The sequence below is a fragment of the Barbus barbus genome (genome assembly GCF_936440315.1).
Source record: "Barbus barbus genome assembly, chromosome: 42".
NCBI classification, from domain to species: domain Eukaryota; kingdom Metazoa; phylum Chordata; class Actinopteri; order Cypriniformes; family Cyprinidae; genus Barbus; species Barbus barbus.
In genome coordinates, this window is record NC_136720.1 from 14524556 (window position 1) to 14551325 (window position 26770).

Below are 26770 nucleotides of genomic sequence, written 5' to 3' on the forward strand. Positions count from 1 at the left end.
GAATTTGGAAGGGTACAAAACCATCTTGCCTACCAATATTCAAGAAAATGCCACAAGATTCATTGGGATGTGCTTCATATTGCATCAGGACAATGACCCAAAAACAAAAACTGTCAGTTCAGTCAAGGAATTTATAAGGGCAAAGAAATGGAAAGTCTTAGATTGCCCAAGTCAATCTCCAGATTTAAATCTGATTGAACGTGAATTTCACCAGCTGAAGAGGAGAGTAAAGGCAGAAACTCCCCAAAACAAGCAACAATTGGAATTGGCTGCATTAAAGGCTGGGAAAAGCATTTCAAAGGATGAGACCAAGAGTCTGGTGATGTCTATGGGTCACAGACTCACTGCTGTGATTGTGTGCAAGGGATCTGCAACTAAATAATAGCTTTTAATCTTTTATATCTGTCTTATGTTCAACTGTCCCAATACTTATGCTCACATCAATGAGTGGGATGAACTCTTAAAGTGCTGTTCTTTTTATTTGGTAAAACATATGTTGAAATGGCTAATAATAAAATGTGACATTCTGTAGTTTTGTCTCATATTCATCTTTTAATCATATTTGCAAATGTCTCGACTCCACAGCCAACAGAGCAATTTTGTCTTTACTGTTCCAATACTTCTGGAGGGCACTGTATATAATTGTGTGTGTGTGTGCATATATAATATAATATAATATAATATATATATATATATATATATATATATATACACACACACACAGACATACAGGTGCATCTCAATAAATTAGAATGTTGTGAAAAAGTTCATTTTTCTTGTAAGTCATTTCAAAAAGTGAAACTTTCATATATTTTAGATTCATTGAATGTTAAGTAAAACATAGACATCAAAAGTAAAACATCAAAAGTTTTTTTTGTTTTAATTGTGATGATTAGAGCTTACAGCTCATGAAAGTCAAAAATCAGTATCTCAAAATATTAGAATATTTACATTTCAGTTTCAATTAATGACCATCCCTACAGAATAAATTCAGAGTATCTCTTGTTCTTTGAAGCCACAATAATGGAGAAGACTGCTGACTGCAGTGGACGAACATTGACGCCCTCCACAAAGAGGGTAAGTCACAGAGGGTCATTACTGAAAGGTGTGGCTGTTTACAGAGTGCTGTATCAAAGCATATTAAATGCAAAGTTGACTGGAAGAAAGAATTTGGGTAGGAAAAGGTGCACAAGCAACAGGGATGACTGCATGCTTGAGAATACTGTCAAGCAAAGCTGATTCAAACACTTGGGAGAGCTTCACAAGGAGTGGACTGAAGCTGGAGTCAGTGCATCAAGAGTCACCACGCTCAGATGTCTTCAGGAAAAGAGTTACCAAGCCACTTCTGAACCAGAGACAACGTCAGAAGCGTCTTACCTAGGCTGTGGAGAAAAAGAATTGGTCTGTTGCTCAGTGGTCCAAAGTCCACTTTTCAGATGAAAGTAAATTTTGCATTTCATTTAGAAATCAAGGTCCCAGAGTCTGGAGGAAGAGTGGAGAGGCACAGAATCCATGTTGCTTGAAGTCCAGTGTGAAGTTTCCACAGTCAGTGATGATTTGGGCTACCATGTCATCTGCTGGTGTTGGTCCACTGTGTTTTCTGAAGTCCACAGTCAACGCAGCCATCTACCAGGAAATTTTAGACAAGCTTTATGGAGATGCTGATTTCATTTTCCAGCAGGACTTGGCACCTGCCCACACTGCCAAAGGTACCAAAAGCTGGTTCAATGACCATGGTGTTACTGTGCTTGATTGGCCAGCAAACTCGCCTGACCTGAACCCCATAGAGAATATCTGGGGTATTGTCAAGAGGAAGATGAGAGACAACAGACCCAACAATGCAGATGACCTGAAGGGCGCTATCAAAGCAACCTGGGCTTCCATACCACCTCAGCAGTGCCACAAACTGATCACCTCCATGCCACGCCGAATTGAGGCAGTAATTAAAGCAAAAGGAGCCCCTACCAAGTATTGAGTACATATACAGTAAATGAACATACTTTCCAGAAGGCCAACAATTCACAAAATTTTTTTTTTTTTTTTTTTTTTTATTGGTCTTATGAAGTATTTTAATTTGTTGAGAGTCAATAGGTGGGGTTTTGTGAGCTTAAATCATCACAATTAAAACAACCAAAGACTTAAACTACTTCAGTCTGTGTGCATTGAATTTAATACACAAGTTTCACAATTTGAGTTGAATTACTGAAATAAATGAACTTTTCCACAACATTCTAATTTATTGAGATGCACCTGTATATATAATACCCCCCTCACCAACCTCAAACTTATAAAGACACTTAGACGTTGCTTGGACATATAAACTAAAACACACCTAAGGGGTTACAGCAAATGCAACCATTTAAGTAGATTTCAACTAAATATAAAAAATTTTGGTCTTTTGGTCACAAAACCATCACATGGAAACAAAAATGCTAACCCAGAGTTAAGTGAAGAGGCAAAATGTGTTTGGAAATGCTATCTACAGAATAATTAAAATATATTTTCACTTTGTGTTGTGCTGTACCTCTACAGTGTAATGAGAGAGTGCAACGGCCAGCAGGCTGCTGTTGGGACACGCGTGGCAGTACTGCACTGTGCTCAGACGACTCGTCTTCATCTCCAACAGCATGTCTGACGTCTTCACATCAAACACCTACATGCATACAACACAGACGATATACAAAGTTAACACACAAACCATGAGCACAGTGGAAACAGGAATACCCATGCATTAAAAAAATAAAAAAATCTTCCAACAACTTCAGTAAATAACTGATAGAGGAATTTGCGTTTTATGAATGCTTTTATTTAAATTGGTGCATTAAAGTACATTATCATAAGATTATGCCTGTTAAACTTAAGTGTTTGTGTGACTGATGTGAATCAAATTAATATATAAATAAAAACCTGTTACAGCACCAAATCAAAAATATTGAGTGGCGATGCTCCTCTCATTTCACAAAAACACTCACAAAATCACTTACAAACACAGCGTTTCTGGCAGCACAAATGATACGTGAGCCATCGGCCGACCAAGTGCTGCATTTCACAATGGCTTTTATTTCATCGTCACTCTCTGGGAAAAAACTATTGACATCAATTGATTTCCACTCGTTCGCAGATGACACCTCAAACAGCTGACAGATACAAAAGACAACAGTGCAAGAAACAGATAAGAGAACACCTGTACTGAACAAAGATGATCCAGCAGTTTGACACTTATAAATGTGAGGTTGTAGATTAAGTTTTTATATTCTATAGAAAAAGAATGTTTAATTCTATAAAAAATGCATTAAAATTAAAACATTAAAAACATGCATTAAATAAGCAAGCAAATTAATAATCAAATACAATAAATATGCAAGTAAAACAGCCAGCCAATAAAAGAAACGGTCAAGCAACCTTCAAGGTGCCGTCACTGGATGAAGTGGCGAGGTAGGTGTCGCTGGGAGAAAAGCAACAGTGATTCACAGGTTCCATGTGTCCAAACATAGTGTTCTGAGAGCTCGGCTTGTTGGGGTTCCATAGCTGCAAGAAAATATGGAAAGAAGTGAAAGAGGGCAAAAAGGTAAGATGAATAGAAGAAAGGGATAACGTATGCTTTGTGTAGGGGTCTTGATCACTCTGTCAGGGTCTATTGAACAGGACAGCCTATATAAGAGAAGAACATATTTAGTCTGCAGGAAATGTCTTGTGTTCAACACATCTGCTGTTACATTCTCCAAATCTCATTTCAGGGTGTTTCTTTCGCTGCTCATACCGAGATATTCCACGAAATGCCCCTTTTGTGCTCACGCCTCCACTGGGGGGGTGCTCTCATTACGTTTTTGACACCCGTGCTCGCTCACTCTCCGTTTTCGCACCCTCAAATGAATACAGCTCAACTGCAGACTCCTGCTGTCACACTCCTACAGATCTCCCACAATTCTCTGCAAATTTCACAAGCTGTAAAATTACACGGCTGCCCCGTTCCCCTCCTCTGCTGTACTGAGCGAGCTTCCTACCAGCTGTCATTCTCATTACTCATGTTCCCCAAATCTGCCTCTAAATGTGGAAAGAGGAAATGGAGGGTGCAGGAAAAAAAGTGCAGATGAGATTTAATTATCAAACTCAGAGCGCCACTACTACACACCTGCTTTCTGCACTGTTATGCAGTGGCCATTCTTTTAGGCTGATTTTATTAAAGAATCTTAAAAACACCCATGGATTCACAAGTTATCAGTCTGAATCATTCTGAAAAAATCCTTCACTGGAGTACCTAATGAAAAAACTTATTACTTACTTATTACTTTTGTCATTTAGCAGACGCTTTTGTCCAAAGCGACTTACAAATAAGAAAAAGTAACTAAAACTAAAAAGTTACAACTCTATAAATACTATCTACCCACATATTTAAGAAAATAAAGAAATTAAATAAAATTAACACATGCATATAACAACAACATTTCAATAATAAACATATCAATGAAAAAATTAAATAAAAAGCTACTACTATCCCTTGCCGGTGTCCCTGCCCGGTGGAGTCGCACGGTAGAGTCGATGGTCTTTACACTCTTTGGTCTTCACACTAAGAGGGCTTCACACGACGACTGCCGCGACCGCTGCCGCGGTATAATAACCTTCATTATACCAATCTAACAAATGATCATTTCAATTCAGCTGGACCCACTTTCCTGTTTATCAACTACAAATGGCCAAGCAAGTGCACACACTGACAAGATACACGATACAGTACGAGACCAAACGCGATTTCAGCAACTCTCATCCTAGTAAACAAAATAAGCGTTTCCTAGCAACGGCAAATGCGCTAAACACATTTTATTAGTTGGTAATAAAACTAATAAATAACACATTTTATTTATAACTTGGTAACTTACTCAACAAATCGTGACTCAAAAGGAATATACCAAGTGTTACACAAAACCAGTTCATTAGAATATAATTACTTACCAAGTACTCATACAACAATGTACTTAAGTTAAAGTAATTAATTAATAAAATTCTACAGTAGTATTATAAAAACTCCTAAAATAGCAAAAATATAAACAATTCTAAATCTAAATCAAACAGTAAATTATAATACTAAACTACTAAAAATTCTAACAAAAAAAATGTAAAACTTCAGAAGTAAAAACAAAAACAGTAAAAAGAACTCTAAAAATTCTAAAAGTAAAAAAGACAACTACTATCCTACTATACACTACTAAAAAAAAAAAAAAACCTAACGTTTTAAAAAGTAAACACTCAAACTCTAAAATCATCTCACCTTAGTGTTGGTGAATTTGTCATTTGAGCAGGTAGCCAGCAGAACACGTCGGCCTGTATTGGTGAACTGGCAGTGGTTTATCTGCTCCTCGTGTTCCTCCCCAAACTCTCTGACAAGAGTACCTCGCTCAACACTCCACAACTACAACACACAAAACAAACCTCATTCTCCTGACTGATTTTTGATCCGTGTTAACAGAACTTTACCACATAATGACAGTACAGAGTCTGAAGTCTGTTAAGCAACAAAAAGGAAAAGAAACCGTTTACAAATTTGTAACAGAATGAGGCTAAATATTTAAAAAAGAAATCAGGAGCAAACTATTCACTGGTCTCAGCCTCAGACGTCACGCCCACGGAACGTTGGCTAAATGTTTGATGCATATGGCACACTTATCTGGAAACACGTCAGGAGTTTCGAAGTCGTCGTCGGATTGGTTGAATTATACAGGATTTCCGGGAGACGTGTGTGTCGCGTTCTTTAACGTTCCGCCTGGAAACAATTTTGCCGTGACGCCAAACCCCCCAACGAAAGAAGAAAGATGTCGTGTTTACAACTGTGACGACAAAGGCTTATCAGGATCAAATAAAGGCTGAATTTTCAAAAGTATGTGGAATATTTAAAGTTCGCGGCATAGAATCTTTAAAATACGTCAGAGTTTTACAGAGTCTGTTATTGTGGCGATATTTCCACGCCCCGAAACGTGACGCTGAACAAAACGAACTTTGATTAGTTGTTTGACATGTCGGTCAAGCGGCCTCATGGGCGGGCCTTGGCCAATGAAAGCTGCCAAAGATTCCAGACCTTCAGCAGTCAGTCTGAAGGTCTGGCTACACGAGACTAACTATTCCCCTACAGAAAGATACTGACCAACAAATAAAGTGGGCACAGAGACGGACACACTAACCTTAACCTTCCTGTCACTGGAGCAGGTTGCAATGTAACGGTCATCTGGAGAAAAGGCACAGCACAGAATGTCTTCGTCATGAGCCTGAAGCTCCAGAAGTTTCTCTCCAGAGGTTGTTTTAAACACCTGTTGAGTACAAAAAGACAAATTTAGCCATCACATAATACTGCACAATGTCAGGATGATATTTATGATATTTACCCGCAGCGCCTTGTTGGTCCCACAAGAGGCGATTTTACTCCCATCTTTGGAGAAGCAAGCATAGTAGACAGACCCCTGGTGAGGATGCATGACCAGCAGAGACAAACTGTCCTGATTATTTTTGTTCCTAAAAAGTCAAAACATGCTTTTAATCAAACTCAATCGGTTTTCAATCTGATCTACTACATGAAAGTTGCTGTGAGAGGCAGTGAGAGATACATACAACCAGTCCAGATAGAGCTGCCCTCTGCTGGCCCTCTTCTGCGCCTGCATCAAGGCCTGTCTGTAAACCTCTGAACACACGGGCTGAGACAGAGCCAACTGCACTACGTCAGGAAACGGCCTCTGTTCTAAATGATGTCCGTTTAAAGACAGGAACTCCTGAAACTGCAGTCTCACCTCACTGTTCTGTGTGAAAACACCACAATTTATCATTAAACAGAACAGGAGGAGGTGTGTTATTGTGGCTAAGATCATGACAGTGATTTTATTAGCAATAAAATGTTTACATAATAATTCTGAATGTTCTATTGCTATCATACGGTTTTGCTATCATAATTAATAATTAATCGTACCTTTACATGCTATCATAATTAAATTTTTTAAAAAAAATGATCACAGAGTTAAGTGCAAAAGTTTTTCTTAAGTTAACTTTTAGAATAAATTTGAAATGCATCACTTTAATTTAAAATACATATACAAAAAAATTAATTACACAAACCCTTTTAAAAAAACGGAACGTTCATGATGTACCAGTACTCAGAAGCCATTATCAAATGTTTATCATATGTATGGGTGTCCAGACTGAGGCACAACAATCAAATGGTGACATTTGGCAATCTAGCCTGTTTATACAAACTGTATTCTGTGCCAATTTCATGTAAATACTTTATTTGAGCGGTCTAAACTGGTTAAGACATGGAATTGTAAGGAATAGCAAAATAAATGGAAACTTAACAGTATAAATACCTCTTTGTCTAGTATTTCACCGTATTCTACATAGTCGTTGATAAGATGGGCAGATCCCATGAACTGAGCTTTCTCTTTGACCCAGTCCAAGGAAAACATCAGAGAATAAAGCTCCTGAAATGAGAGAACTGAATGTTCACGATGTACCAGTACTCAGAAGATTCTACACAAGAAATGTTAGGCCATACTGTAACATTACCTTAGACAGTCCTGCTTTAGCCATGTGGTATGGGAGGAAGCGGTACCAGTACGAACAGTCTATATCTCCAGAGCTGGGTGGCCTTTCGTTATAGAACTGCTGGTATTGACAGACCAGCTTTTTATGCAGTTCCTACAGGAAACATGACAATTCAAACTTTGCTCTCTGGTGGTCTCTCATGAAAAGACATGCAACATAACTCACAGCAATTTGATCACGATTCTGTTCGATGAGAAAGTCCAGCTGCAGATCATGAAGGTAATAGTGGTATGGTCGCTGGTTACAGTCTCGAAATAGCAGAGATTTATTCACAAACTCCTGTAGGACGTCCTCCACTTCCTCCAACTCCAGATCCCACAGCACTGACAGAACCTGCATGACAGAAAACAAATAAAACCAACAACAAAAAGACTAGTTTACATAAAAAAATAAATAAAAAAAATCCATCCTTGTATCACATTTGCAAGTACAATATAACAAAACATTTTAATGGCATTGATTCTGTATCTAGCACTACTTTAGGAGTTGGCAACAGATTTTCAGCCTGACCTTAGCAGGCACTTTGACGTCTTTCTGCATGATGCTCAGGTCTCTGTACAGATCTCTGTGTTCGGGCTCCAAAACCTGTAGGCTGGCATCCATGGCCTGGTCCAGAGCTTCATAGTCGTAGGACGATGACTTGCGGATCCGCTTGAACTGCTTCTTCTGCAGCTGTCGCAGGTAGTAGCTCCAGCGGTCAGGGAACTCCCTCAATAAAGCTCCAATGAGAGAAACAACCAGAGGAGAACCTAACAGGAGAAATGGTTACAATGGTCAGGTATGTAAAGGACTACACTAATGGTACTTCATTACTATAACCATAGTATCAAGTACTAAATGCTGTCTTTAGGTGCTGGGTCACGTTTTATCATGTTTTAGAGGTTCAGTTTCAGTTTTGCATAAAGAGTGATTCGTACCTTTACATTCGCTCACAATGCTGCGGGCCTGTTCTGGAAGTTTCTGTGGTTTCCCGTTAACATACAAAGCAAGAATTTCCAGGGCTTTCTCCTCATCTAGACCACTCTCAACAGGCACTTCGAAGCTTGTACCTACACACAAAGAGAGAGAAGCACACACACAAACATGAACCCTTAATTAGTATGTTAAATGAATTATGCAAGATAACCGCAAGAACCTTTTTATAGAATATCCACTCTATAGTAGTTGGCCCAGAATCCAGCTATGCAACGCAAACTAAAATCAACCACTCACCGCTCACAGAGTCGGCCAGACCGCGATTGCGAGTGGTCAGAAGAACTCTGCACTGGATATCAAAGGACCTGAGAGTAGAGTTGTCCCAGACATCGTCCAGAATCAGCAGGCACCTGATGGATGAACATAAGAGAAAGGGGCTGATGTTCTGAGTAAATAAAGTGAACTAATACCATATCCTTCCAGCACTCACCTGGGGAACCTGCGCAGCATTAGGAACCGTAGGCGCTCTTTGGCCTCTTCCACGGAGCAGGGTGGCCGCTGACTGGCTTCTGAACTTTGACCCTGCTCCAAACGGAAACATAAAGACTGCATCCTTACCAACAGGTCTGCCCGCTCACATTGGCCAACAGAAAGCCAGTGAACGCCACCTGGAAAACACTCTGAGCAACAGAGAGAAAAATAAATAAATAATTACATTCAGCCCTGTAGTCGTTTAGAAAATAAACTCTTAAAACATACTTTCACACTCAATTTATTTTTAATTGAAATAATTTGTCATCCATTATTTTAAAGCATTAGTATTTTTCTTTTTGATTTTCACTCAGTGTAGAATATATTATAGATTCACAATAAATAAAATAGAAAAACAAACAAATGAAAAAAATTAAATAAGCTAAAACAAAACTTAAAAAGCAAAACCAAAATCAAGACACTAAAATAAATAATAATCAAATAAAATGCATAAAACCTTATACTAGAGCTGCATGATTAATCATTACAAGATCACGATCTCCATTCAAACCCCCACACGATCTAATTTCTCAATGACAATTAAATCTCTGAAAGAGTCATAGACTATTGGAATATTCAAATCTGAATTCAAAAAGACTGATTCATCCAGTAACGAAACAAGTGACGTATTTATGAGCGAGTCGTTAAATCAATCATTCAAACACATTTCTCAATTTTAATATTAAAAATAGTTTTATTAAATATATTATATTTTACATATTTTTACATTTTCAATAATTTATTAATTTAAACTTCTAAATAGACTGCAGCAATTAATATTTAGTAAATTAGCCTTTTGTAAATTACACATTAATGCGAAATTAAGTTCAGAATCGATGGAGAATCGTGATCTCTATTTGACAAAAAAAAAAAAAATCATGATTCTCAATTTATCCAGATTTATGCAGCTCCAGCCTAGAAGCACCCAAATAAAATAAATCAGAAAGGTGTACGTTTAAAAATATTAAAGCCTTCTTTAATAAAATCCTAAATTTGTTACCCTTAATGAGGGCATGGTCTCGGACAGCCTCGGCAGCCATCACAGACTTCCCTGAGCCTGCCATGCCAAACACAGTGACCCAGCCTGGTGTATTCTGCAGTCGGTACAGCTTCTCCCGGATCAGGTTGAGCAGAACAGGTCGGCTCACAAACACCACGGGTCTCTGAGGCACGCCACCTTCACTTAGAATCGCCTGGACTAGAATAAAAACACAAAAACTCCAGCATCTCATACCAACCTTCTTCAAAAACAAGTTCATACATGTCCAAGTGGTTACCAGAGGGAGACACTCCATCAGCAAAGCTCCTCTCTCCCTCAGGGCTGAGGAGAGGAAGGTCACTATGGAGGAGGTTGGCTAGATCGCCATAACTCTCCCTGATCAGCGCATTGTAGAAGGAGATGTAGGCCCTGTTGTCTTTCCTCAATAGCACCTCTAGCAGGGCTGCGGCCTGCTCTCTTCTAGTGGGCTGGAGAAACAGGAAAAAGGAAAACTTGACTTGCATTCACTTTTTAAAATTGAGCATGTTTGAACACCACAACAAACCTTGCCAAGCACCCTTGATTCTTCATCATTCGTCAGGATGCCGTCGCTGACCATGTGGTCCATCAAGTAGGAGGCTTTGATGTCCTGCTCCAGAGTAGCTTTAGAGCGCAGCAGGCAGCTGCGAGCGCGTTCCTCCATCTCCACATAAGCAGCGGACTCTTCTGAGGAACACTGCACTTAACTGATGGTTACCTAGTGCAACAGGGCAGGACACATTGAACTATGTGGGAAAGCACATACAAATTAAGCGTTTTAATTACTAAACCTGGGGCCATAATACAGAAAAATACAACTCCTAACACCTACTGGTTTAGTAACCACGGTGAATGCTGTTAGAATCTTATTTACAACATTTCATTTTTCACATCCTAATTTTAGACTTGAGGTCCGTTCACACCAAGTTTCAATAATTGTTCTAATTCTATGAGAATAGAGAAGTCCACACTACAACTGTAACGATAACAGCAACAATATTGTTGGAACCATTTTCAGAACGATTTGTGGAAGTGGAACGGTTTGTGGAAGGTGACAAATGTAGCATGTTCTTACAAAAAACGTTATTGTGCATTGGTGTGGAATGGACACTATAGTTATCTTTATGGTTAACATTCTTGGTGTGAACAGGCCTTTGGGGTGGAAGAATTATGTAACGCAGCCCCAGGTCATCAAGAGTCGCACATGTACCTTATGGTTCATTTGGAAATTAACATTTTAGGCAACAAGCTGCTCCTTATTGATTTTAAACGTTATAGTCCCGATCCTGGCTGCTGACTGGTCAGCACATAGAATCCAATAAATGGTAACAGCTGAATCATATCACTGCGCAGGGCTGATTGCCATATCAGTTGCATTGCAATGTTCAATTAGTCCACGAACTATATCTTCTAGCGGAAGGATGATATATGGGTATATATATATATATATATGGGTCAATGACGTGACGCCTAAATTTTCTGTCCGATTGCATTTTTTCAGTTAAAAATTTGTTTAAATGCATAAAAAAAGATGGCATATATATATGAAGTGCCTCTCCCACATATGTACCAACTTTAACTTTTCAAAAAACAATAGTTATGTGTCATTTTTCTGTTATTCAAAGTGGTGCGACCGTCTGGCCATAATAGTTTTTGAAACTACATTTTTGAAATTACCCTAAATTTATTCAGATTAATTTTCGGCAGTATTTGGCATGATTTCCTAAGTGTTTTGTAATCCTGTATAAAATGGCAAAGCATTTGTATTTATATTTCCATCATAATATTTAACAAACTTTGTCCGATATTCTCCATTTTATGAAATATCATGTGGTGCAACCATCAAGAAACTACTATTTTGGTACTTTTATGTTGAAATCCATTCAAAGATAGGACGTTGCATCATATAACAATTTGCCACGTACCCATAGAAGCATCAAGCAGGTTTGCAACTCTTTCAAATTTTTAATGGCTGGTATGTAGTTACCACATTTGGATATCATGTGGTATGACCTCAAAAAAACAATGAATGTTAAGTTATTTTTACAAGCATTTATTTTTATTTTAAAATTTCATAGTAACCTTTCATGGGAAGCTAGCTTGTTTTGTTTAGGTGACTAATTCTGTGCTTGTAAATTTTGACTGAATTTGAAAATATCATGTGGTGCGACCAAATATCATGTGGTGCGACCACTGCAGAGTGTTTTACATTATAGATATATGTCCCAGATTAGCAGTTTTTGTACTTTTTATATCCAATTAATTGTTTATATACACAAAATACTTTTTTAATATAATTTGGAATAGTTTATGCAGTTTGGGTCATTTCAGGCGGTTTATGTATAATCTTTGTACAATATGAGAAAAAAATGCTAAAAATAATAATTTAGAGCATCAAATTTTAAAAACAAAAAAACAACAACTATAACATTACCACTTTAATATGTCTTGCAATATCCGTGCATGCAAAGGTTCTGCACGATCCTCTTGTTCAATATTCTCGGGGTCTGAACTGATATGGCAATATTGACGAACTTGCTGTTCTGGCAAGGGGCGGGGCAATACTGAAACACCGTCTAAGCTGTTTACCAATCACAATGCACTGGGACAGCTAACCAATCACAACACATTTCGTTTTTCGGAAGGTGGGCCTTCATCAAACCCGGAAGTAATCGAGCCGTTTGTGTCAGGCTGGGGAAAAAGGTATTGTAATAATGTAAATTATGTGAAAAATAATGCGAAACAAAAAGCATGAGAGCATGTTCTAGTACACCCCCAAAACAAAATCAAGACTTTGTAAAAGAGCATAATTTACCACTTTAAGAAATTCAAACAACAAATACTGTTTTGTGGCTCTTTAATGTGTTGTGACAGATCGCTGTAGCACCTCGGTTCAAGCGGCATGTGAACTGATAATCTCTTACTAGTTATAGCACAAAATAAACACGAATGAACATCGGATGATATCTTGTTTCCATGTCAATACACAATATTTTTCAAGTTCAAGTCCACCAACGTTAATCTACTCTCCTGTCTGGTTTGTTTGTCGGACAAAAATGGCAGATTTGGCATTATGACTGGCCAGATTGCCTGTTAATCAAACTCTTGGCGAAGGTTCAATTGAGCAGCCAAGGTTGGGCAAAGTTTAGAAATAACTAGAGTTGGGAATCGAAAATCGATTCCGATTTCAGAATCGGATACTTGTTGTCAAATTAAAATTTCGATTCAGACTATCGATTACTATGCACTTTTTTTTCTTCATCTGTGAGGACCGGTGTGACCTAGCGATCTGCCAGGACCTTGCTCGCTAATCTAAACGCTCCAAAGTTTCGCTACATTTGCGATCAGAAGCCAAAAAAGCTAAGTATAATATCTGTGATAGCTAAACATGTTGCAAAAGAGGTGTCACCAACAACATGACATTAATTTAATAGATCGTTAAAGATTGCGAACATGATTCAAACACGTGATTCTATTCCTAAATTAGAATGATTCATCGGTTTCATTCCTCAACCTTTGTCGTGTGCGATCACAATGTTGTGATCACTTGATGCGTCAGTGCAGCGGATTTGAACATTGAAATCTGCATTCGCACTGCTGCTGACCTAAAGAGAGCAGCTGTCATGTATATGAATGAAACCGCATCACAGTCTTTTCAACCACACAGTATCATTATTTCTGTTACATTCAAATCACAGAAGCACTGTTATAAAATGTATCGTTCAGATATAGTCTAAACTCTGATATGTACGGTAGCCTCTCCTTTTGAAAGTAATTTGACACTTCAAATGAAGATTTATCGATTACATTGTTACACCAGTAGGTGGCGAAAAGGGTCTGTTAAAATGTATTTGTCTTTTATAAACATACAAGAGATTCGTTCAAGGACGCCGATTCGTCCAGTAATGAAACAAGTACATCCTGAGTGAGTCAATCATATATTACATGTGATTTTGTTTAGTTGTCTAATATTTTTTTCTGCAGAATCATGAGAACCACAACTTCCACTGGGAAAAAAACAAATAAAAAAACACAATTTATCCAGAATCATGCAGTTCTATTTTGCACACAAACAGCTCTTAAAGAGTCCAGTTTTTATGTAGCCTGTTGATTTTTGTCCATGGTATTCAGCCCCAATAATATGGTTTGCAAAAAAGAGACACAGGAAAAATATTTGATATCATTGTTTTGTCACATTGGAATTGAAACTGGGAATCGAAAAGAATCGGAATCGATAAAATTCAAACGATACCCAACCCTAGAAATAACTGGGTCTAAAAAAAATGACTGCAGTTAATGCCATATGCTGAACTTTTCATGCGCTTCTTTCAATAATTCTTTTAATAATATAAGGTCGTTGTGTCATTTGGAGCGACCACTCATGCAGCGCGACCAATAATAACAATAACTGTATTAAATAAAAAATAAATTATCTAATTTCTGTGACTGAAATATGAATCACTGCTATAGTATGCTCAAGTGAATATAATTTTTTAAATATTTTTATCAGTCTTATGCAATTTACAGAAACAATAAGTCTGGTAACTACAATTAGAAGGCAACTCTGAAATTATAGAACAAAAATATGAGATCATTATTTACAAAAACTCAAAAGAAATGCAAATACTTTGTTTCTAAACACTTTAATTACTGAGAACATTAAAAAATATATTAAGCATGTTAAGGAAATGAATTAATTTTAATATAAATCATGGTCGCACCACATGACATTTTTTAAGGCTACAGCCAATTCATCTAGATGAAAAAAACACTAAAATTACTTAATTATAATTTGAGTGCCTAGAAAAGCGCTATATAAATGTAGCAAATTATTATTATTATTAATAATAATAATAATAACAATAACAAATGTTCTTAATAAATGCTGTTACTAATTAATACTCTTAATAGTACCGGCTGAGTAGCAGCTCTGAACATTAATTTTGTTGCTCAATATTCAGTTAAGCAAGGCACTAACATTACATCACCCAAAGGAAGGATGCCACAAGAACAAATTTGTTTAATGAACTAACTTTTTAATAATAATGTATTTTATCCTTGATATTTGTACTATTACTTCAGGCCTTGCTGCAATGGTAAATTCAGTCAAAGCTACAAATTCTAAGCTGCATAGTACCAAAGACTATAGGGATTTTGATAGTAGCCTCCTTCAAACCATTAATCAACAGATTCAGTCAAGTGTTTACATTTTTTAACTGGTAAGTTAGTGCATAACAGGCCTTATCAAATGGATCACATATAACCGATAACAGCTCACAAGATAACGAACAAGATGAGCAGCATACTTGTTTAACAAGTGATCTAAAACAAAACTAAAACTAGACTTTATTGCCAAAAACACAGATGAGGATATGCTGTTATGTAGTACGTGTACTTAAGTCTCTCAATGTCAAAAAATAACAAATGTTATGAATAATTCATGACAACAAGCGTACGCGACCAAAAAATATAATTAACGTTATATTAGTTCAGTGGAGAAACAACTAAGTTAGGTCGACTAGGAAGAAGAAAATTAATTCGACACACTTCATTTATAGACTCAGGTGTGCTTAATCAGCCTGTAGTCACGACACTTAGATCAGTTAAAGTTAGAGTAAACATTTAAATGAATTTTAAAAGACATGGTCATACTTACATATATTGTGCTTCGAGAAAAATTAGAGAGACATGAGAGAACATTTCCTGCTAAACAGAGACAAATGACTTTCAGTATGATATCCCAAAGAAACCAACAGTCCGCCCCTAAAGTGTTCGCTTCCTGCTTTTTGACACAAACAATTTCCCCGGTACGGTGCTGACCAATAGAGGAACGCCATGCAGTCACGTGACACGCTGAGGTAATGCAGAGTTGTAGCTAGGTAGATTAACGCATGCATTCCCTTCATAAAACCATTTAAACAACAGCTTTTTTCACAAGACAATACAACTGTAATTTACGCTTAAACGATATATCATAATATAATGTAAATATTAAGAACATTAAACATATTTATGGAGGCCTATAATAGGCTATTATTTTTATATTGCATGGTAAATATTCAATTCACAAAAAGAGATTGACAAATTATGCCCTAAAACCAAATCTATTTTGATTAAGATTCCTCATTTAGTCTTTCAAAGTGACTAATGTTAAGAAAGTATTTTTTACAATTATTTATTTCCATTGCGTTTCTTTATAGTGCCCTGTAAAATGCACTGTATTAGCCTACCTTGTTAATTGTTATTGTTAATATTATAACTGTTAATATTAATTATTATTTTGCTTTTAATTGGTCAAAGTTTATAGTGTTTGATCAAATGATAATATAACGTTTAAAATCATGGGCAAAATCTGTAAAAAAAAATTAATTCCGATTCTTGTGCACTAGAGATGTTTTGTCTACAATAAAATACAAAAGTACAAAACACAATAATAGGCCTATATTTTAATAGAATATATAGAATTGTGCATTGAGTCAGTCAAGTCTTTGCTGCTGCAGTAAAGTAAAAAATAAATTCTTGAAATAATGCAAATAAATCATGCTCATTAGTCACATTTAGTTATATAGTCATTTAGTCAAAGCACTTATCAAATATGAAAGTCAATTCATTACCAATGTTTTTAATCTAAAACACACACACATACACACACACAAATCACAAAAGAATGCTGATCAAAAGCTTGACTTTACTTCAGGGACACCACAATGGTCTGCTTAATTAAATCTGAAATATGCTATAATTTATTATTTAGAATATGCCATTTCAACATGAACTTTACTGTTAGAAATACAACCATATTTGAAGGTTTGGTTATTTGGATGTCTCTCACACACTTTACAGTATATGATGGACGTTTTTTGCAGGATAGGTTAAAAGGAATTAAAAGGCTGACATAATTCAGTCAGTGGGGCTGGTAATATATATATTTTTTTATATATAAATTTGCCGTTCACTTAAATAGTCCTGTAGTGCAACACAAAATGCACTTTAAATATACCAACAGTCTCTCTCTGTAAGGAATAGTTCACCAAAAAATTTTATTTACTCACAGGCCATCCAAGTTGTAGATGAGTTTGTTTCTTCATCTGAACAGATTTGGAGAAATGCAGCATCACAGAACTTGGTCAACAATGGATTCTCTGCAGTAAATGGGTGCCGTCAGAATGAGAGTCCAAACAGCTGATAAAAACATCACAATAAGTAATCCACACCGCTCCAGTACATCAATTAATGTCTTCTCATCTGAATTGGGAGAGAAATATCACAGATAAAGCACCTGTTTGAACTCATTCTGATGGCACACATTCACTACAGAGGATCCAACAGTGAGCAAGTGGACATATTTTGGCCAAAAGTTAGAGTTTAAGGTTAAATCTTAAAGTTTTCTGCAAATCTATTCTGATGAAGAAACAAATTCATCTTTTTATGCATTATACAGGAAATAGAAAATGCAGTTTAAAGTAATTTTATAGACAATTAATCACACTGCAGCACTCTTTTGTCACTTTTAATAACATCCAAATCATAGAATATATTTAAATGCTTAAACCCTTATGGGAATTAAATCACAAGGCTACTTTGGTGATGCCAGGTTGCGATTGACCTCAAAAATATTCATGAGCAACTGCAGAAAAATTATGTCAAGTGTTTGTTCAGCGCGTAATTGAATGTATGGCTGAATGCCTGACGTGCATGAACACAGGTTGCCTATAGTCACGTTGAAGTCCTCAGCACCAATTTGCGCCATAGCGAACCGTGCCGTGTGCGTCAGCGCTCAAGTTCAGCTGTCAAACACCTTCTCACATAACACACTAAACAGTCACATTCACTTTCTAATGTAGGATTTAATTTACAATGGCTGATAACCTTAATTGCAGCAGCGGTAACTGCTCCAGTGCGCAGGAAGCGTTTGGTTTATCCGAGGGAAGCTTTGCGCTCGTGAAAGCTGCAGTTCTTGGGTGCATTTTCGTGCTGGCAACATTTAGCAATTTATTCCTCCTCCATGCCCTTTGGAAAAGACGGAAAAGACGGACTCGAACTCAGCTGTTTCTTCAGCACCTGTGCCTGGCTGACCTGGTGGTCGCTTTCTTCCAGGTTCTGCCGCAGTTATCCATGGAGATTACGCACCGGTTCAAAGGCTCCGATCTGGTGTGCAAAGCGGTTAAGTATCTTCAAGTGGTCGGGATGTTCGCGTCCACATACATGATCATGGCCATGACCACAGATCGTTATCACGCGGTCTGCAAACCCATGGTGTCGTTCTTTAGAGGGTCTTTCCGCAGGTATGTTGCCATAAGCGCAGCATGGCTCATCTTCCTGGCGTTCAGCGCTCCGCAGATGTTCATCTTCTCTCTCCAAGAAGTTGAGAAGAATGTTGTCGACTGCTGGGCGACGTTTATTGAGCCCTGGGGAGGCAGAATATACATAACGTGGATCACTCTGTCCGTGTTTGTTCTGCCAGCCGTAATCTTGATGTATTGTCAGATAAAGGTTTGCGCAGGAATCTATTTCAACATGAAGAGGAAAGCCTTGCAGAGCAGCACAGGTGATGGGCGCTCCAGCTCTAAAGGGATATCAAGCGCAATGCTGAAGACTGTCAAAATGACTTTTATTATCATCCTGGTGTACACCCTCTGCTGGAGCCCGTTCTTCGTGGTCCAGCTCTGGTCAGCTTGGAGTCCAAGCAGTGCGCCCACGCAAGGTAAGTCAAAGTAGCTGTTCAGAAGCCTGATATGCTTCCGTTTGGCATTTATATTTGACATAGTAAAACATTGTTGGATACAAGTTATACAGTAATTATGTGAACCACCTAGAATCTTAAAGTTTATCATAAAATATTACTGTGTTTGTAAATATTTATACACATTTCCCCCCAGTATTTTTCTAAAACCTTTCTTTGTTCAAGTTTAAATGCATAAAAATTATTTTTAATAAGGAACTATTTTAATTTTTTAATGAGATGTTTTGTCCTCAGTGTGTCCACAAATCTTGAAATATTAAAAATAAAAGTTAAGAATCCTACATATTACTTTCAAACATTATTGTAAAATATTTTAAAAATATTTTGCAATATTGTATTTGTAAACATTTCTACATATATTTTTGTATTCTTTTTATGTTCAGGTCAAAATGCCTTAAAATATATTACATATTTTTTTAAATGAACTGGGTTTTTTCACATTGCAGGGTTTGTCCACAAATATGCAAAGATTATGTAAGTGCAAAATCCTAAATATTTATTTTAAATGCGATCATAAAATATTTCTACACATTTTTTAAAAACTTTATTTTTATGTTCAAGTTTAAATGCATCAAAATATATTTTTTTATAAGGAAGAGTTTTTATATAATACACTTTATTTAGGCATTGGTGAATAAAACAATGCCCCCCATCAAATAACAAAAAGTAAAAATGTATGTCTCCATATACTGGTATATAACCACATGGTTACAGTGTGGTAGGCAATATTTAACTCTTATGATAACAGATGTGAGTAAAGGCCCATTAATGTGTATAAGTCATCATGTATATATGATTACTCACAACCATTTTCTGTTGTGGGAACTGTCTATCTCCCCTCAGCTGCAGACCTAGCAGATGCATAGGCATTAGTAAAACCATTCATTAGCTAGTAGCTGACAAAAGACCTGATCAGATTAAACTGAATCATGTGTTGACACCAGATGGTGCACACAGGCAATATTTTTGCACAGAGCACACAATCGGTTCCAAGCCTGAACACTTCCTATATATGTGCAATTTGTTATTTTGTGTGTGATTCTTAATTTAGTCTCTAATCTGTTCTACAGGGCCAGTGTTCGTCACTATCATGCTCCTCGCCAGTCTTAACAGCTGCACGAACCCATGGATCTACCTATACAGCTAGAACCTCATGGACACTGATCACCCACCGTTCCTGCTGCTGAAGACTGCATGGTCCGAGCAAACACTTATACACCAATCTTCAAGCCTTTTCTAACAAGTGAAGTGATTTTGGCTATGGGAAGTTGCTGCATAATTTGGCAGGGTCATTTGTTCCTGAAATAAGAAATATACTACTTGTACTGCTATAAAGAGAATGAAGGAGATCTGTTTCCTTTTAACTGCTGCTGAACGTAAATATATGTAACTGTAGATGTTCATAGACTGAGGTTTCCTTGGAGTTTCTGACAGGTGAGAGTAATGGCACCTTGTCTTTGTGTGGTAATATGCCCTGTGATTTAAAGGTAATGAACTGGTCATTCTACACTAAATGACTCATTACCACCATAAAGTCTTGTATCAAGAATAATGGCTCTTATTTAAAGAAAGTCAAGGTATAATTATAAATATTTTCCAGTTTAGAAAAATATTTAGCACATTTAGCACAAAAATGAGCTGCAGATGTGATTGTCATTGTATATATAGAGATCGAGAGAGGAGAGAGATCTTTGATTATATATACACACACAAATTTCTTTGTACTGCAAAGCCTGGTTTCTGTCAAAGTAACTGTGTAATGCCTTCACACATTTTGAAATTCCTTAAATAAAGTGAAATGAAAAGAGAATGCTCCTTTACTAAGAAACCAGGATTTACACAATCATCAGTCAAAATTTTCAGCAATCAGATTCATAATTATATTTCCCTCCAGAAATTTCTATGCTTCTATTCTCTCTGTTCCCATAAATAATAGAGCAATATTAAATATTTAATGCGCCTGAATATAGTTCCTCACACATTTGTAGATTAAAATCAGTTCATCTTTTGTCTGTTATTGGTTTAATTATTCTCAAAATATGTATTTTCTTTAATATTTATTTATTTAGCTAGGCCATAATTGCGCACTTGTAGCATGTTTAAAAAATTAAATCCCATTCATGCACCAAAAAAAAAGAAAAGAATAATAGACTTCATTCTTCATATGAAAAACAACCAAGTAAATTAACTCACAAAAGGGTCTTGGTTAATGTGCTTAAGTTACAATAGTAAAGAGCAATAACCTTTATGGAATTGCCGAATGACACAACATAATTGGTTTGCCTTTTCACTACACAAACTTTGTTTGGATTTGAGGCAAAATGGAAGCCTAAGGCAACTGCATCCAAGCTGTTGGGAAATGAAATTAGAGCATTTAGAGGCTGATAAAAAATGGTGCAGACCATTGTTGCCGAAAGGCGGGAGGGAAAGCAGAAGTGAGAATAAGACAGCATTTTATGCCACTATTCAAATACAATACGGTGTAAATTACATCATTTAGGAAATGGCCTCTGAAAAATATGAGCAATAAGATCATTAGATTGGAACATATTACAAAAACAGCCAGCAATAGACCAGCATCATAGAACACAAAAAAGTTGACAATGATACAGTCTGACCTCCCAAACAAGACAAAAGTCCAGATACATTCAAAGAACAGTGCACTTAGAGACTGACATCACCCAACACTTAAGAGTTATGCTGATCAATAAAATTGTAGTTTCTCTTTAATAAACAGTTTTTAGAGGGCCACTTGAAATGTTTCAAAGAGTCTGTTTTGTATGTAATGCACCATTAGCTGTTTTTAAGGCACCAATCTTTTGCTCCATCAATAATTCTCCCTCAAGGCTTGTGTTGTTTATTACCGTTCCAAACCCTGTTATTTACTGTAGGTCACAGCCATAGGAATAACTATTTTTAAGCACTCTCTGCCAGTTTGTAAATGAACATCACCTATAACAATGAGGTGACCATTGCCACACTGACACCATGTGGCCATGTATGTATGGAAAAAAAGACAGGCCTTATTAAATCCATTTCATATACTCGCACTTCTGCAAAGCCACAACACAAAAACAAAAAATATAAAGGTGTTACTAACAATAAAAAGCTTTAACCTATGCTTATGAATGGGAAAACAAGTGTTTTTTAGAGTTAATTCAAATCTCCTTTAGTTTTTCACTATACTTATATTTAAAAGCTTTGTACTGCACCACTGTGCACTGTGATCTTATTTGGATTCACAAACTTTTTTTGTCTGAACCTCTGTGAGGTAAAATATTTAATTAGCAAATATTTATAATAATTAATAGATTATAATCTAACAACCTATTCGCATGTTGACATTTATCTGATGATGGTTAATGGTCACTTGACATGCAGGTCAACACCTAAAATGTGTTTTGTTTTGTTTTATTTTTAAAATAATTTTGTATTTTAAAATGATTTAATTTATTTGTACATTTTTATTATATAATTATTAGCTTTTCATTAACTCTCAACCCCCCAGCAGTTTCCTCATGAAATAGGTTTACAAAAACCCAGGATGAGTAATTCATATCCATCTTTAAAAACATACACAGTATAGTTTCTGTGGTTTTCTAATATTTTAATAAAGAAAGTATTTTTTTAATATATATACTATATATATATTTGTTGTTGTTGTTGTTTGTTTGTTTTGATAAAAAAAATGGAATGATTGGCAACCTGATCTTGTGCCTCTTTTGCATGCTCAGTCTGCTTTAAAAATCTGTTTTCTCCATGACTTTAATGCTGCTGTTATGTGATCGCTCTGCAGACAGGCACACACACACACACAGAGAGATATCTTTACTTTGATGGTGTAATCATATTTTGTATTTTATTCTGTATTCAAATGCTTTGGCAATACTGTAACACCAATGTCATGCCAATAGGCCTTTATCACAGTCCGCGTGTCGTCACATCCGGCTCCGATTAGTAGCATGCTTTATAGTCAATGGACAGACGCCAGTTTTGTGAAAAAATTTAATTAAACTAATTTAATTTAGTTGAACATTGACGCAATAAACGTCAAACTGCGTAGTTATACCGATTCCATACCATGTAAGCAACTTGAATTTGACAGCTCACTCCCGCTATAGAAACAGGAAATGATGTTCGGGCAAGCGTTCCATGTGCTCCCCGATGTGGACCAATCAAAACGCTCGTAGTCATTCATCGCGGGAATCAGCCAATCACGTTGCGAGTCGTGGAGCAGTAACATTAGCACTGTCGCAGCGTTCAGAAAAACGATCAGCTGTTCTGCGTTTGATGTAACTTTGGGACGGAATCCAGCAGCGGGTAAGTAAAAACCAGCAGTTTTACTATATCGAAAATGTTTTGCTTTATATCTGATACATATATCTGTTTAGATATGTTAGAGAATCACTCTGTTCTGTCGCATGTATTGAGGATGTGGATAAAGTTAAACATAACTCAGTTTGAAGCTAAGAACATGTCTAGATCATAAATCAGAAGAAATAGGAAATCATATTTTGCATTAAGAAAATTAAGCTCTATTATTATTTATAGCTGACAACTATTCAAAATATATCTGCATCTCTTTTTAGGCACGTCAAACTCACGCAAATTTTAGGATTAATTGTGGCACATATTCTCATTAAAGTCAAGCAAATAATAATCAGTTAGAATGAAGTTTTTATACAATATGGTACCATTTATTGTACTGCCTTTAATTTATGCGGATTAAAATGTTAAAAAAGTTTACATGTTAAAAAATAAATACAGTAGGCTACATATAGAGATGGACTACACATTAGGTAATTTATGCTGATTAAAATGTGTGTGTGTGTAGACACACACAATATATATGAGATATTGATGGCACTCAACTCTACCTCTCATTCCATCCTGATGATCCGACGATAGCTGCTCGCCCTGAGCTGCTCTCAGCGTGTCTAACAGACATTTCTTGCTGGATGATGGACCATCACCTTCAACTCAACCTAGCTAAGACAGAACTGCTTGTAGTTTCAGCTAACCCATCACTTCATCACAATCTCACCTTCCAGTTAGGCTCATCAACCATAACTCCTTCAAAAACAGCCAGAAACCTTGGAGTTGTGATTGATGATAAGCTAAATTTCTCAGACCACATTGCTAAAACTACCCGGCTAAATGACTAAATAAAATAAATATATATATTTTATAATTATTTATTATTACACTGAAATACTCCTTTGAATTCTCTCCTGGCACAAAAGCAACAAATGAACTGTGATCTCGCCTCTTGTTTCCTGTTGACAGGTCTGACCACAGGCATGGCAACAGCTCAGTCAGTGTTCACTTTGGCTGTGAGCATTCTGCTCATCACAGAGTTCATTCTGGCCGAGAAAGACTACTACGAGATCCTGGGTGTACCCAAAGATGCATCTGACCGGCAGATCAAAAAGGCTTTCCATAAATTAGCCATGAGGTATCACCCTGATAAAAACAAAAGCCCTGACGCAGAGGCAAAGTTCAGAGAGATCGCAGAGGGTGAGTCAGCATACCCATGTAAAACAACACACGACACACCCTTCTGAACATTTTATTTGTTGATCAGTTATTAAAGCTATGTATTTTTGATTCCCAGCATATGAAACATTATCAGATGACAATCAGAGAAAGGAGTACGATCAGATGAGGAGCAGTCCGTTCTCCGGAGAGAGTCCGAGAGGACGTGGTGACCACTTCCATCAACATTTTAGCTTCAACTTCAATGATATATTCAGAGACTCTGACAAGTTTGGACGCAATCCTCATTTGCATAATAAAAGGCATTTTGAGAGGCACTTTCAGGCCCACGAAGAAGCACGCAGCAGGCACTTTCAGCACTCTTTCGGTGGGGACATATTCGATGATATGTTTGAGGATATGGAGAGGATGTTCTCTTTTAATGGACACCAGACTCGGACTCAAAGCCAGTTTCACGGTTCCACCAGGCAGCACTGTAGGACTGTCACACAGCGAAGGGGCAACATGGTTACAACATACACAGACTGTTCTTGAGTTAATGTGCACATGGAAATGTCTTTTGGGTGTGTTGACTGAAACTGTAATTAATTCTGTTTTGCTTTTTTGTGTTTTTGGATCAGTTCTGATGACTTCTATAAAATCATCTGCAAGAACCGCATATTTTTGGGCATAACATCCTCAGTTTAGGGATCCTAAGGCTGACTTTATACAAAATTCACCATTTACAACATATTAATAATGTTATTAACAGTTAAACACTTATTCACAGTGAACATGATGTCATCCATATAGTCAAAAATACTTTTTCAGATATATATATATATATATATATATATATATATATGAGTTTATTATTTCATCATATTTTTTGGCAACTACATATATATATTGTCTAAATTTATTTACTTGCATTGTTCTAAATATATATATTTTTTTCAAAAACTGCATTTACTCAAAATCCATTTTAAAGTTAGAAATGTATTTTCTTGCCCAAGTACATTTTGTACTACAGTTTGGCAAAAAAAAAAAAAAAAAATTCCTTAGGCCTGTAAACATATACACTTCTTAGCATATATTTTAAATATATCTGAAATATATTTTGGCCAGAAAAAAAAAAATGTAGCCAATATGGGGGGTTGAAATAGCACTTTAATTGTTCATTATTTATAAACTCTTAAGCTATCTATAATTTATGAAGTCAAGATTTAGGGTCCTTAAAAGCATATTTAGTTTTTAGGGTAAAGGGCTTCCGCATTTGTTTAGATCCTATGCCTTTAAAACACATAATTTAATTTATCATAAGTGTTTATCATAAAGGTTATTTTGGAAGAGCCTTGAACCATGTCGGTGATCACTAGAAGACATTCAACGTGGTTTAGAAGTTAAAAAGTCCTGAAAGCGTGTAAAAGTTTGGTTTGCTCGATTTTGCACAATGTCATTTAATTACCTTTCTGTGTTGTTTGCTGTCATGTCCTTAGCAAGCATTTAACATCATTTGTATATCTTCCATCTCGGTTAACATGACACCAAAGCAAGTGGCTCTTTTGAAGGGGAATTCCCTTACATGTGCAATAATGATCAAGATCTTGCTGTTGGGGGATCCTGTTAACTGTAAGGCTTTCCTAAGGAAAAAAACACAGCTGTATATGATCAAATGAAGTGTCGTGCTAAAAAACGGTTACTATTTTGCTTCAGGTTTGGTATCATGTTAAATTTCCATGTAAACTGAATGTTTTTAGCAATTACCTGAGGCACTTGTATAAGAAGCCCAGTATAATCATTCTTTTTCATCTAAATAACTATTGAAATATATATACTCCCTGTGGTTATGTAAATGTGAATCTATTTATTTGGCTCTCCAAAGATTTGATCTATATCAAGACACTTTTGTCAGTTAGTTTAATCTGAATACTTCTATTGCTGTGCCAATAAACAAGTACCTCATGTTGAAGCTTTGTGTACAGTCAGAATGAAAAGCAGAATTAATAACCTTATATTTTGGGCTATTTTTGAACATAATGGAAACATAATGTAACATACAAGCAAGTGCATGCTTGGGAATGAAAAACATGGAGCGGAGCTAATATGAACTAATATTCATATCAACACTATAATACTTTTGGACTCCCATGGTGTTTTTTTTTCTCTCATCAAGAACAATTTAATGATCAAAAAACATTTTTCTACTATACAGAACCTTTGGTACAATGGAAAGTTTCCTTGGATGTTAAAGGTTTTTCATGGAACCATGACGCCAGTAAAGAACCGTTATTTTTTTTAAAGAGTGAACATGCAAATGCAGGATAATATTCCAAATACTTATACAGTGCAGTATGAAAGTCTAATTAGCCAAACTGTTGACGGTAGCCATTGACTTCCATAGTATTTGGTGCTTCCATAGTTTGGTGGAAACTGTATTTGGAACGATATGAGGATGAGTAAATACTGACAGAATTTTAATATTCTGTCAGTATTTACTATTTAAT

At 36.4% G+C, this 26770-nt stretch overlaps 3 protein-coding genes across 8 annotated transcripts in view; 2 read left to right on the top strand and 1 right to left on the bottom strand.

Moving 5' to 3' along the window:
- LOC306861411 (apoptotic protease-activating factor 1) overlaps nt 1-15842 on the bottom strand; it is a 37557-nt gene extending 21715 nt beyond the window's left edge. For 4 of the 6 annotated variants that reach the window (XR_013783470.1, XR_013783471.1, XM_079403647.1 and 1 more), the window contains exons 1-18: nt 15702-15831; nt 10572-10763; nt 10305-10494; nt 10028-10225; nt 8987-9176; nt 8794-8906; nt 8499-8630; nt 8092-8330; nt 7747-7914; nt 7543-7674; nt 7344-7457; nt 6598-6782; nt 6375-6501; nt 6174-6299; nt 5267-5407; nt 3403-3528; nt 2985-3137; nt 2525-2653 (exon numbers count right to left, since the gene is read on the bottom strand). Coding sequence is in view for 4 of the 6 variants with exons in the window: in XM_079403647.1 (XP_079259773.1) it covers nt 2525-2653; nt 2985-3137; nt 3403-3528; nt 5267-5407; nt 6174-6299; nt 6375-6501; nt 6598-6782; nt 7344-7457; nt 7543-7674; nt 7747-7914; nt 8092-8330; nt 8499-8630; nt 8794-8906; nt 8987-9176; nt 10028-10225; nt 10305-10494; nt 10572-10709 (2601 nt within the window). In the remaining 2 variants the exon portion in view is untranslated. Of the gene's footprint in view, nt 1-2524; nt 2654-2984; nt 3138-3402; nt 3529-5266; nt 5408-6173; nt 6300-6374; nt 6502-6597; nt 6783-7343; nt 7458-7542; nt 7675-7746; nt 7915-8091; nt 8331-8498; nt 8631-8793; nt 8907-8986; nt 9177-10027; nt 10226-10304; nt 10495-10571; nt 10792-15701 lie in introns of all 6 variants that reach the window. The other 2 variants (XM_079403646.1, XM_079403648.1) reach the window with 2 other exon arrangements.
- A 2060-nt stretch (nt 15843-17902) lies between these two features.
- Nucleotides 17903-19935, top strand: LOC306861848 (vasopressin V2 receptor-like; the record flags this gene model as incomplete). Its single annotated transcript, XM_079404328.1, has 2 exons — nt 17903-18749; nt 19859-19935. 2 exons carry the CDS (start codon nt 17903-17905, stop codon nt 19933-19935), a joined length of 924 nt encoding a protein of 307 aa, XP_079260454.1.
- A 2799-nt stretch (nt 19936-22734) lies between these two features.
- LOC306861397 (dnaJ homolog subfamily B member 9-like) lies at nt 22735-24961 on the top strand. The gene is made up of 3 exons (XM_079403622.1): nt 22735-23108; nt 24075-24305; nt 24403-24961. The coding sequence occupies exons 2-3, from the start codon at nt 24089-24091 to the stop codon at nt 24816-24818; spliced, it is 633 nt and encodes a 210-aa protein (XP_079259748.1). The 5' UTR covers nt 22735-23108; nt 24075-24088; the 3' UTR covers nt 24819-24961.
- The last annotated feature ends 1809 nt before the right edge of the window (nt 24962-26770 follow it).